We start from the raw sequence: 13,274 nt of genomic DNA, 5'->3' as shown, positions 1-13,274 counted from the left end.
GGATCATTGAATCTTTCACAATGTTTCTGCTTCTGCATAAAAAGTGTTACATGTAGTGTGTTTGTTCAATAATGCCTTCATGAAGAAAGTCAGGGAAATGACCTTTAAAGAGCAAAGTTAGGTATTAGTTTAATACTGGAGAAGGGTATTAAAAGGTTAAAAAACAAATTAGTAAAACATTTCTGTCATTTCTTTATAGATTCTGGACAACCAGGAAGTCCAAGCCACAATGATCCTGCCAAGAATCCACCAGGTAAATATAAGTTCCAGAACATGTGCATCTTACATTGTTTGAGAACAAAGATACTACTGTTAAGAGTAGAGTTAAGAGAGCATAATTGGTCAGCAACTTATTTTGCACTGGTAAGTACATGTAATCAGGACAAGCTGTGATTATTTTAGTTCTTTTAAACTGGCAATGCCTCAACTGTAGTTTCATCAACATTCATTTAATATAAGGAAATTTTCTTTCAGTTAATGGTTTTTAGAATTTTGTAAGTGAGAATAGGCAGAGGATCCCAAATAACTCTACTTTTAGAAAAGTCTTCAAATGCTACAATTATTCTTTTATCTCAGACAAAACACAATTGACCTACCTCTAAAGTCACTGAACTGAGCTACCAGCTTCTTTATTTTTATTTTATACATGCATTATAAAATGCAAATATGTTCATTTTTTATATTTTTAATATCAACTCAGACCAGTTTTTGAACATGTTGTTAATGGGTCATGCTAGTGACATTTGGAATTTTTTGTTTGAGAGATGTCAGTGTCCTTTCAAGGATTCTCTAAAAATAAAAATTCAAGAGAAAATAAAACCCAGACTTTGCCATTCCACACTGTTTTGACCAAAGGTTATTTGTATTTTCATGGAGTTATCCTTCTAATCAATTGGGCTGTGCTAGTAAGTGTTTTAAATCTTTTTTGTTTTATGAATTTTATTGGGGTAAGACAAACAAGTGTGACAGACATACTGTCACTTCTTAATGAGCATGGGGTGATGCCTGCCACCACTGTCATGCTGTATCTTCTCATTTTGGCTCTCAGAAGAAATGTCTATCTGAAATAAGCTGCAACTAACTCAGTTTGCTCTTTTTCTAAATGCAAAATGAACCACAGTCCAACCAAGAAGTAATTGTGTGATGCTGGGCTGTTACATATATGTGAATATTTTCTGGATCTGTCCAAATACCAGGGAAAACAGCCCGCATTCTGACTGTACAGTTTTGTACTATGCATATGATCAAAGTATTCTCTACCTGTGGTGGAATATGTCATGTGTGTTTCATGTGAGTACTGAAAAGTGGGAGAGCCATCATAGATCATTATACAAAAAAACATATTCCTGTAATATAAAACCACGAAACATGCACTGGAAGATGGCAGGTAATTTTTGGAGATTTGAGGGCAGAACAAGTAAAATAACATGCTAATCTCTTCTTCAAGTGATTTTTTTTTTTTTTTTTTTTTTTTTTTTGCAAGGGATGATGCAAGCTTGAAATCACTTTTGGCTGGAGACTTCGATGCTGTTTCTCTCCAAACTGTGTGGGATGTTATGAGCAGGCTTTTATTTCTCTATTAAATACATGACATATATTATGTAGGATGGTGGTTTAAAAACCCAAACCAGCAAATTTACACCTAAAATAAGCCTGAAAAATTTCCTCACAGATAATCACAGTTTTGTAAAACTTGAAGCATTTAGCTGTAGGGCATTTATTTTTGTTTCAGAATGTCTGTTTGTGAGTGCAAGAAAATCCAAATGCATTAGCCCTCATCATTTTGAAGGATCCTTTGTAGCCTCTGGGTTTGGGAAGCTGAAGGCAGGGTCTGGAAGCTTACCTTCAGCATTTTAAAATTCTGTTTTTAAAGTACCATTTAGCATTTGGAGTAGAAAGGCAGATGTTCATATTTCACTGGTGAGGATCACATCCTCTAGTGAGTCCAGGCTCACCAACCCTCAGTCTCAACCCCAGGCTACTCCAGCAAGGAGTAATCTTGGACGGCAGCAGATAACTGTATAGACTTTCCGTTGGCAGCCCTGTGTGGCAAGACCAGATGCCCCAATGTTTGACAAACTCCAGTGTCCCAGCATGTAGAGGGAGAGAGAGGGCAGAGAAATCTGTTGCTGGTTTCATCATGAAACTTTCTGCTTGAAATTTGAGCATAACCCTTTCTCATGCTTTGGAGTCACTGCTGGCAGTATTATTCCTTTATCTGCTGCCAAGTGGGGACAGAAAATGGAAGCTGTGCCTTGCTTCTCTTGAAACCCTTCATTTAAGCAGAGACAGAGGCATAACTGAATATCATCTGTCTATCTGAGGATACATGAACTTCTAGCATCATTCAGCTTCCCTGTGTGATACTGTCTTGGGGTTAAACTGGCAGGGAGAAAGTGTTGAGGTTTGTGAGACTCCCAGGACTTCTGAGGCTGTGCAGGAGAATTTGAGGGAGTTGCACTATGTTCAGCTTGTCTGGGGAAAGGACTGCTGTCCTGTTCTTTCTTATTAAACTTCACATGAGTCTTATTAGAACCAGGCAGTCACTTTTGTCAGAGCCCCAGAGGATATCCACTCTGAGGTTTGTTTTTGGTCTCAGGCCAGGAGCACGCGGAATGGCAGTGCCAGGAGGGTTTGTTCTTCTATCATGTTTTGGTCTGATGCCTGTATGTCAGGGAGCCAGGGATAGGTGCTGTTAGCTTTTGGATGCCACTACCTTCACAAAGACATTGCCAAGGAAGAGGAGGTTGGAAACTGAGTGGTAGTTGGCGAGCTTGCTGGTGTTAAAAGTGGGTTTTTCTAGGTTTGGCTAGACTGTTGCATTCTTTAGGGTGTCTGGTAATTTGCTGTCCTAACCATGGAGGGAGGGTAATGTCACTTGCCAAACAAAAGAACATTAAGAGCACTTGCTGGAATTCTTTACAATGCGTTCCTAAAAATACACTGAATCCTTTGATAGCATAATACAGTATTAAGATGATGTAGCTTGTGGTGAAAGAGGTATGTAGCTTTTTTAGCAAGATCCAGCGATATCCTCCTCTAAGTTTTATTTTTCAATAACTTTCATCTGGTATATTTCTAAAGAATGAAACTTGCTTTTCTGAGAGCTGGGTTGTAAAGGTCACTTCTCCGCAGGGATTGTTAAGTAGGTTCAAGACAGATAGATGAGCTGAGCTGAACTGAGCTAAACTGAGAGAAGAGTTTGAACACTGCTGTTGTCTGCATCAGTCATTAAGTTCCTGGAATCTAAAAGTTTATGTTAGGCTAGCATGGTGCTAACTATTAAACGTTTACATGGTTTCAAAGAGAAAATGGACTTGTCCACGGATGCATCGAGGGTGACTAAACAGATAGAGGCACACCTAGATTAATAAGTTTTAAAACTGAAAATACTTAGAGCCTTGGACACTATCAGTCAAAAAACCCCCAAACCCCAAGTCCTTTAGGCCTGCCCTGCTTCTTACTATTCTACTGGGCATCTGCTGAACAGAGGCTGTTGAAGGACACCTAATGTGGCAGTTCAGTGTAATGCTGTATTATTTGCTCCCTGCGAGTGCCATAGGTCTTTTATATAGCTTAAGAAAATCTAAAAAATGAGCCTTTCTTAACTTGTGTGTCTTGAAATACCTGTAAAGGTGTGGGAGGATATGTACTGACGACAGAGGGAGTGATCTGTCAGTAAGTTCATCTGTTAGGCATAAGAACATTATGAGGGTGAGTAAAAAGAGAAAAACACCTAGAACTACTAGTAAGGTAATGATATTGACACCAGCTATAACAATTTGGTCTCCAGTGATACAATCCTTACTAGGCAGTTCTTCTAGTAGAGGATTTTCTGTGTTTTGTTCTGCTTTATTTTTCTTTCCCTTACTTACTGCCTGCTGGCCACGAATATTTGACATTAATAAGGTTACTTGCTACCTGCCATTGGTGTGAAGTTGCTGCTTGGCAGAATTCATTTATTTATACACCAGTGTTAACACTGCTGTGTCCAGTTGTTGTCATGTTGCTCAAATCTTTGAACATAGCCTTTTTAAGCTGCTAAAATAAGAGAAAGAAATAGCAATACTGATAGAGTAAAATGTTATCTTGATATGACAATAAGATAGGATAGACAGCTGAATACAATTTGAGGAACCAAGAGAACTGGAAACCTGAAAGAGTGGATACCAGCTTCTACTGGTTCTTCACATTTTTTCTTCTGGATGGAGCTGGGAGGAGAATAGTCTCTTCTTCTACAGGTCCCTTCAAAATTTCACAGCAATTCTTGTCCAGCATTGGGGAATACAAAAGATAATTTTTCAAAAGGTACAAAGGAAACCTAACCATCCTGACACAGACAGTTATGAACCTCATTGGTGAGGGAGGACAAGTATGTTCAGATTTTTGCTTTTATCCAAGCAGTTGACTTCAGAGGTTATTAGAGCTATGTTTCCTAGCAAGTGGCTCCTGCTAGTCTTTTTTTTCCTGATAGAATTTACTCCACTTCAGCTGGTCCAAGGAATGTTTTCATATAAATTTTGCAACCTCTATAACATCAGTCAGAGCTGAATGAGGAATGCAGATGACTCAGGTTTGAGCCTGTGCGCTGATGAATATTACATTATTTATACACGTAACACACTTTTAGACAGAGATATTGAGAAACTGTCTCTCCGCCTTTCATTCCTCCCCACTGTTTCCCTTCTTTCCTCCACAGTAACACATGATATATTGTCAGGGAATTCATCTAGTGATAAGATCCTTAATCTGAATGAGGCATAGGTATGTGAATCCTCAGCCCCAGCCTCACTGCTCTGGAATTGGTTTTCCCCTTCTATTTTCACCAGAAATTTTATTCTGGGAACAATTTCCAAAGAAGACCTGAGTGAAATCACCATCTATTCATTTTTTTCTTTTTCCTAATTAAAGAAGATGTTGCCAAAAAGCTTGCAACCAGCCTCACCTGTCTCTCAATATGCAAATCTCTCTTGCAGCTGTAGAGCCCTAAGGGCATTTTTGTGCTTTCATATGGGCTAGCAGCCATAGGGAGAACATTCTTTTTGGATCAAGCCCTAAGAAATGTGTAATAAAGTTGCCTGTATATGACTGTTTTAGATAGAAGTATTTCAGTTTTAAGTTTTAGAATGTATAGTCTCAGAAATAACCTCTGAAGACTAACATGGTCTCAACCTTTGCTCTCTTTTGGAAATGCAATAAGCAAATGTGTTTGAGTCTTGAATGACTCAGAACACAGATGGTTTCATTATTTTACTGTATTGCAAGTTACCCTCTTGTGGATAGGGAATTAGCCCCCTAATTAATAGGAATAGAAGAGATATTAGCTGGCGTCGTCATTGTAAGCAGCTTTTCTTGTGGAAGCAATGATGCCATAGTAGCAGTTTGGGGATTCAGAAAGAATTGTATTTAAACATACATTCACCTCGCTTTTTCAGCATGGGAGTGGATATTCTGAAACACTTGCTGTTTCCCGTATGCCTGCAGCTGTGCCATCTCAGATAGTGATCTTAAAATAAAACAGGGTTGGGTTTGGTCAGGGCTTGATTTTCTGTGGAGTTCTCCCTTTCCCAAATGCTCTATGAATTAGTAATGCCGGTGATTGAGAGGTGATACTCTTCTTCCTCGTTAGCCTTTCAGCCCTGAGCCAGGTGGGGCATTCTGAGGGCAGTGCAAAGCTGTGCTATCTCAACAATCAGAAACCAGCACAGATTGTACAGCCCCTTTTTCCACGAGCAATAGTTTTTGGCCTTGCATGCTGGTTTGAAATTTGTTGTGGGCAACTACTACTGTCTACTGACTTAGGATTACTTCAGTACCCGTTTCTGGTACTGTTTTTAAGACACTGGCTTCAAAATGCATGCAATAAGAAAACAAACTGCAAGTCTGCTGACTACATTAACTTACTGTGAACAGTGTGAGACTAATTTTTCACTACCAGTTCTGACTGTGAATAGTAGCTGTATGCCACTAGGATTCCTGCTGCAATTAAAGAGCTTCCTGTAGAAGTTAGATATTGCAGACAGTAGCAAGAGCTGATCCTTAAAAAGTCAGTTTTCAAAGACTCACAGGAAAGAATCTGTACAATGTAATTATTTAGTCTTTAACTGTAGCAGTTTCAGAAGTCAAGCAAACCTGTAGCAACATCCAGAACATTACATTGCATAACTTGAAGTCAAGCTACAGCTCTCTGCAAGTATTTTGTATACCAGGCTGAAGCTCCCAGCCCTTCTTCTCACAGTAGCTCCTGATGTTGAACCTGTGTCACTGCTAGTAGGTCTATCTTCTGCTGTATAATTCCTCTTTTTAAAGATCCAGAAATAAAAGTACAGTAATACAAATTGTTTCCTGCACTGATTGGATCCTTACTCCTGTTTTATAAGTTGTTCAAAATCAAGGCTGCATCAGTGAAAAAACTAGATGTTTAGTGATACCAGGAAGCAATTTTAAGTTTTGGCATTAGTCAATATGCAGCAGAATGTAAACAGACCTTCTATTCATAAAAGTACAATTAAATCAGAAGACATAAAAAAGGCTGGTTAAAGATTTGTAAAGCCAGACGTCGCTGGTAAGCTTTTAAGTAATGTGAGAACAAGCCCTTTACAGTACGTGTTAGTGCAAACTGAAAATATTTTTCAGTAGGTTTAAACAACATTTTTTCTCCCCATTTTAAATGTTGGTGTGGTTAAAAGCTATACTTGTAGCTCAGGCCTTGAAGGCATAGCACAGGAATAGAGTGGAAGATGTATAAGGACTAGGACAGAATGACTTCTACAGCAGTTGGAGGCATTACTGAAGCTTTCTCCTTTTTACTGACTATATGAGGGGAGCTTGATCAGAACTGCTGCTTGGCTCAATCTGTTTATCTTTCATCCTTGATGGCACTGGTCTGGTTGTTGTAGTATTGCCTGGAAAATGTATTTTTCTGAAATGAGTTTTCTGTACAAAACGTAAGGAGAGAAGACAGATTTTATACTCGCCCTGTACAAAACCTAAAAGGAAATACAGAAAAAAATCCACTATTATTTATGGGTTTTGGAAGTTACCAACTGTTTATACAGAATTGCACTATGGTAGTTTTGGCAGAAATCTTATTTTTGTAGAACTCAGATTTTTAACAATAATGACTATTAGTGAAGTGCATTTCAAGATGAGTTTTAGTAAATGACAATACTCAGTGCTTATGTTAGGTTTGAACAACAAAGACAGCAAAGTGTTATCATGACTATCAAAAGATACAGTAAATCCTCTATGAAGAATATAACAATAGCCTGTTATCAAGTGTGGTAGTTTCTGTACTGAACAGATCAGAAACATACACGAAGAATGCTAGTTTAAGGCTCTATAACATGTTAATGCAAGCAGTGCATTAGAGAATGCTTAGTCAAAAATAAAGTTAAGACCTACACCATACAGAGTATCACCATGTACTTTTTTCTTGCATGCAATGTAATAATGTGAATATGAATATTAACTCTTATTCAGTAGGGAGATCAACTTCACAAGGTAAAAGGCAGCATCTCACACTATAAAGTCAAAATGTCCTAAACTGTTGTCCTGCTGCATTCAGTCTTGCTGTTTGTCCTTTATCATATGTAGAGTGCATGTTTCTGCAACAAATTACAGCAGTTTAATAGCACAGAACATTTTCCTATTGCACAGCTGGGAGCCAAAAACAGTTCTGTAACATACTCACCATGGATTGTCTTCCTAACCAGTTAAAACTGTTGAAGTCCACTGGTGCTGGAACTGAACATACTGTGTTTATTTTTCTGCCCTCGGAGGCACCACTGGAATCCACCTTCCCTGTTAGAACATGAGGCTCAGGATGAAGTTGCTCAGTGCCTGTGACATAGACTGTTTATTGTTGCATGAATTTTTTAATAATATTTTGTCACATTACACAGAGAAAAAAATCAAGCTGTTTTTTAAGCTAATTGAGATGGACAATAGCTGCAGTTTCCCTCTCTTTCCTAGTGCCAGGCAGAGCATTTGCATATATATTTGGGTGTCATTATTTTTGGACCGTCCAAGGCAGGGTGAAACCTGGGTTGAAGACAGTGATCCATCAGTCAACAACACATCCTTCTGTGAGGGCCTGATAAATAGTGGTACCACTCAGTGGCAGAATTTTTTCCTTGCTCCTATTTCATTATCACAAGGAGGGAAACACACTGTATTGCTCTTTATGTTATGTGGGTGTTCTCAGTATTGACAGTGAGAAAAATGAAGAATTCATGAGAGAAGGCTGAAGATTAAACACATGTGTCTGTGTGTCTCTGTGTGTGTGTACGCATACACATGTATACATCTGTGTTCTTACATATAAAATGCTACATGGGCATTTTCTTTTTTTAATATGAGCCTTGGGGCTTGTTCTCACTGTAACGATAGCTTGACTAATCTACACTTGGGTAAAGCTCCTCTCAAGTTAGCCTAACTTGAATGAGAGAAGTTGTGCTTCAAAGTAGTGGTATTTGGATAAGCAGCAAAGAAGTTCAGTCTTGTCTCATTACCAGCTCCAGAGCTGGCTGTGTCATGTTTTCATCCACACAAAAAACATGGAGAAAAGGTGCAAGAGAATGCAGATGATGAAAGAGAAAGGCTCTTATTTCTTAGGAAGTGAAGATGAATAAGGTTGCTGAGAGGCCTGCAACATCCTGGTGAAAGATAAGAGAGGAAAAAGTAATGGATATGGAGAGAAGCTGTTGAAAATGAGAGGGAGAGGAATGTGAAAGGAAGTGAAGAAAAAAGAGAGGGAGACCTACAGAGCTAATGGAAATAAAGACATGCAGGGGTATCGTATGAGGTGGCATGCAGGTATACAGTATGAAGTGATGTTGACTGGAAGATAATAAGATGATAGCATTGGCGTAACTTCATTCAGGATGATCCCACAGACCTACGGTGCTCTGCACGCCCACTGCACTTGCTCCTGGGATGGTTTTTCAGCTGGGGAACACTGACATTTGCTTATAGGTGTAACAGAGATGTCAGGAAAAGTACTGAGTTGGATGCATTCACATTCTTTCAGCTTGAGCTGTCAGGTGCATTGTTTATACCTGCACTGGTAAATAATATCAGGGGTGCTGGGTGAGGTGGCTCTGTGTGCCTAGTAAGACTGCCAGTAAGCAGTGAAAAACCGCACTTTTTGCCTCTGCCTTCCTTGTTTCACCCTGAAAAGTAAGTAGAGATTTCTCCAGATATACCAAGGACAGATCTCTTAAGTGACGTGTACTGATTTTACAGTCACTTTTCTGATTACAGTGGCAGTGTTTTCTGAAATTACTTGAAGATGAAAGCAGTAATTGCCAAAGGAAATCTAAAGAGAATAGTACTGAACCACTGTTTTCCAAATCAGTAAATATTCCAGTAGGTGCATTTTTTATTTGTTTGTTTTGTTAGTTAAGACATTTAGAGTGCATTTACTCATTCAAACATTCGGAACAGAAAATTGACAGTGTATTTCCAAAGAAAAAAGCTGTGATAATTCAGAAAAGAGATTAGAGAAAACACAGTAAGAAATTCTTAGTGCACATCTCACATCATCTCACGTGAAAGTGAATAAAAAAGTAATACTGTTGGAGCAGCAATGTGCACCAAGTATAGATCTAAATATTTCTGTTGGTGAATGGTTGGCGTTCCTATGTTTAAGGGCTTTGATGTCATGTAATCTCAAATTCAGTCGACTCAGTTTATGCAGTGATTATTGATATGAGACTTCCACAGAAACCTGGGTTTCTCAGCTTCCTTTTTATAAGGTTATCTAGTTACATGACTGAGATGAGTCTTGATTATCAGCTGTTGTTTCACTGCAGTACTCCAAGTTGTGCCTGAATTTCACAGCAGAGAAAGCATATCAAACACATTTATCTTAGAACAAGTAAACATAAGCCAAAACAATAACATATGGTTTCTTAAACATGGGTTTCTAGATATATAATTCAGCATGTGTATAAAAAAACCACTGAATAGCTCAGCTATTTTGCCCAGTTCCTGCTTCTACTGGAAGTAATAGTAAAACCCTCATCAGGTTCAGAGGTGATGATTTGGTAATGGAGGTGGTAGTGTAAAGTCACTATCAGCAGGGTAAGAATTAAGCAAAAATCTATTTAGTAGAAATGTGTGCAAGGACAGGATATGGTGAAATTGCTTAGTCCAGCTGATACAGTTCTTAGTTCAATACTGACTTAAAAATTGAAGATACTAACAAAAGGAACTAGTTTTTAGACATTTTCTGGATGGTTAGCTAGGAACTCAGTGTATTGCTTGTTAGTTTTCATACATGTATTAAAAAATTGCTTTCTCACAACTCCTCAAGATTTTTTGCACCTCTGTCTGAATTTCAGCCATCACTAGATCCTGTGATCAGCTTTTGATGTACTTTGGTCTGTGTATTATAGATCTGGGACTCTGTTGATACTGTTGTTAGCTGATGTATAAACTTACCTATAGTTATTTATTAAACTTCTGGTTGTATTGATTATGGTATTGTGATCTTTTTCAGTGTACCTTGAGGACAGTTTCGTAAAATCTGGAGTGTTCAACGTGTCAGAACTTGTGAGGGTGTCCAGAAGTAAGTTATCATTTGCGTTTACTCATTTCCAAAGCCTGCTATAATCAAGTGAAGGTTTTTTTCGTGAGTTTTTTTTTCTCCCCAAGATGTAAGATGCATAGTAAATGCCTGTAACCGTGCACAATTTTGATATCTTTGACCACAGTATTACAATTCATCCTGCATGTGTTTGCAATAAAACAGACAGAAGTCTTCTTTTGTCTCTTCAATATTTAAAGATTGAAACAATTTGTTATGTGTCCCTTTGCACAACTTAATGGACTGATATATCAATAAAATTACCATATGTAACAAAACCATCTATTTGTTAGACTTGCAGCTTTTTAAGGTTGTCCTACACATCCTTGGGTTTTGCTAAACCATCTGACTATTCTTCTAGTTTTTTTTTTAATTTGTAGCTCTTAAAAGAAAAATCACAGCATGGATATAAAAGATATTATACTTAATGTATACTTAATGTATTATATGCTTGTGTTTCTTTTACTCATAGAACTGGCTGTTACTGAATTTCTAATTAAATTGTCTTGTTTTGGCATCAGAAATGTTATGCACAGGAACATGCAAAAAAAAAAAAAGTAACATAAAATATAAATGATAAAGGATAGGTGAAGCTTTTATTGCCGAAAGAAAACCCCAAATGAATATATAAGATCTGTTTTGTTGACATCTAAGAATTTGCTATAATAGTATGACATAAAACCAGTGCATATTTTCTTCTGACATTGCTTTCTGAATGCTTCTTTTCTCCCTTTAGTATTAATACTGTTAAAGTATTTCTCTTAAGACTTCATTAGGAAGTGAACAAAAAATCCAGGAAAATCTCTTTTCTGATGAGGTGAGGACAAAACCAGTGAGGCACAAGTTACCAAAACTGTCTGTCCAAATTTTGCATAGGAGTTAATTCATGCCAGGTCAGGATGCTTGAGGAATTTAATTAACTTAGTGAGGCTTAAGATGTATGTGTCATTTCATTTGCTGTGGTCAGAAATTAATATTCAACAATTAAAATTATATTAAGTCCTTCAGCAAAATACGGAGCATTGCCATCCTGCAGTGTTAAGACATATTCTTTTTTGTGCTTGCTGAAGATATGGTTTTGCTGTTTTAGGAGGCTGAGGATGTGTGAAATATAGCTTTCTTTTAGTTGTCAGGTGGTTAAATACATTTTAAATTATTGGGCCATTCAGTTTAAAAAAGAATCAATATTGTAGTTATGTTATGAAATCGTACTTTCTGCAGCTGCTATACACAATATACTTCTAATAATAAGCTTTAAAGAATGTGGTTTCTGTGGGATTTCTTACCATGCATTTGTTTAACCTCAAGCCGCAACAGAGTTGTACTTTAACTGTCAGGAAAAATACAAACCTTCAGATACATTACACAACATGCAATTATTCTTTTAAGTGCCAAAGGTAGTTAAAATGCACAACAGAAAGAGAGTGAACAAAGGTAAATACACCACAATATATAACATATAATTTATTCTTGAAATGCCAAGATGTACGGTACACAGACTCTGTAAGGAGGTGAAGATAACACTGAGTGTGTGTGTTTGTGTGTAGGTGTACATATGCAAAGCAGTACCTGTGGCACTGGGTGAAAGAAAAAGGAGGCAGCAAAACATGCAGTCAGCACAGAAGGCTATTATTAATACAAAAGAGTTAACATTACGGGAAAAAGAGTTTGTTTGCCCGCAAGTTTGTTCTTTCCAGTTATTTCAGTTCTTTAATAAATAATGTTGGCTGTCCTTATAAACCCTGCCTCATTCATTATAGAAGTCCTTCAACAGAAGTTTTGACTTTGTGCCGAGGTTTGTGTTACCTTTTTCATATTGATTCCAGGTTATCTGTTATACAACAAATACATTATTTCTACATAACTGCTAAGGGATTTCTAGGGACTGGGGAAGATAATTCACTTTTTTAGATACATAAACATTGATAGAACTTGTCTGTACTTGGTTTCTGCAAGAGGCAGAAAATTAGATACATGTAGTAACATCTTGATGTTTTTCCCAGTGTTAAAAATGAAAAGATGGCTAAAAAGATAGAAGATTATCATTGACTCGTTATGATGATGTTTTTTTCAGCACCCATAACCCAGGGAACTGGAGTGAACTTCCCAATTGGAGAGCTTCCGAGCCAGCCATATTATCATGATATGAATTCGGGTGTAAATCTACAGAGGTCCTTGTCCTCTCCACCAAGCAGGTAAAAACTCGAAATAAGTGCTAATGTGAAATTAGGTTTAATAGTGTAGGACAAGCAATTCACAAAAACAGTCAACAGCCAACTATTTTATGAATTTCCTCTGATTTTGTGAGGTAGGCTACTTACATATATTACCATAATCTATGTACAGATATACATGTTACAAATCTTGTAATTTGACGTGGTGTCATTATTGCCTGTCATTTCTGTTGGTATTGAAGATGATAATAACTTTTATCAAGGTTTAAAGTGCTCACTAAATCATCTGCCAAGAGAACAGCTATGCATCCTGGAACTGCTGCTGAGTTGCAGGAAGGTCTAGCAGCTGGGAACCTGCTGTCAGGGCTCAGTGCCACTGGGTAAATGCAGGCACAAAGGCTGTCTCTGAGGGCTCCCTGTTGGACCTCTGTCTTGAAAGATGTGTTGGGACAGATACTGTTTCCTGTGGAAAAGGCTTTAGGACAGGTATATAAAGACAAGGTGTCTTT

The 13,274-nt window shown here is 37.7% G+C and overlaps 1 protein-coding gene across 17 annotated transcripts in view; it reads left to right on the top strand.

Moving 5' to 3' along the window:
• Positions 1–13,274, top strand: part of NFIB (nuclear factor I B) — a 281,568-nt gene that overhangs the window by 205,745 nt on the left and 62,549 nt on the right. For all 17 annotated transcript variants that reach the window (XM_069776487.1, XM_069776483.1, XM_069776475.1 and 14 more), the window contains exons 3-5: positions 200–253; positions 10,505–10,573; positions 12,666–12,786. In XM_069776487.1, the coding sequence (XP_069632588.1) occupies positions 200–253; positions 10,505–10,573; positions 12,666–12,786 (244 nt within the window). The remainder of the gene's footprint in view (positions 1–199; positions 254–10,504; positions 10,574–12,665; positions 12,787–13,274) is intronic.

Source organism: Haliaeetus albicilla, chromosome Z (assembly GCF_947461875.1).
Source record: "Haliaeetus albicilla chromosome Z, bHalAlb1.1, whole genome shotgun sequence".
Taxonomy (NCBI): domain Eukaryota; kingdom Metazoa; phylum Chordata; class Aves; order Accipitriformes; family Accipitridae; genus Haliaeetus; species Haliaeetus albicilla.
This window is presented reverse-complemented; position numbering and strand designations above follow the sequence as displayed.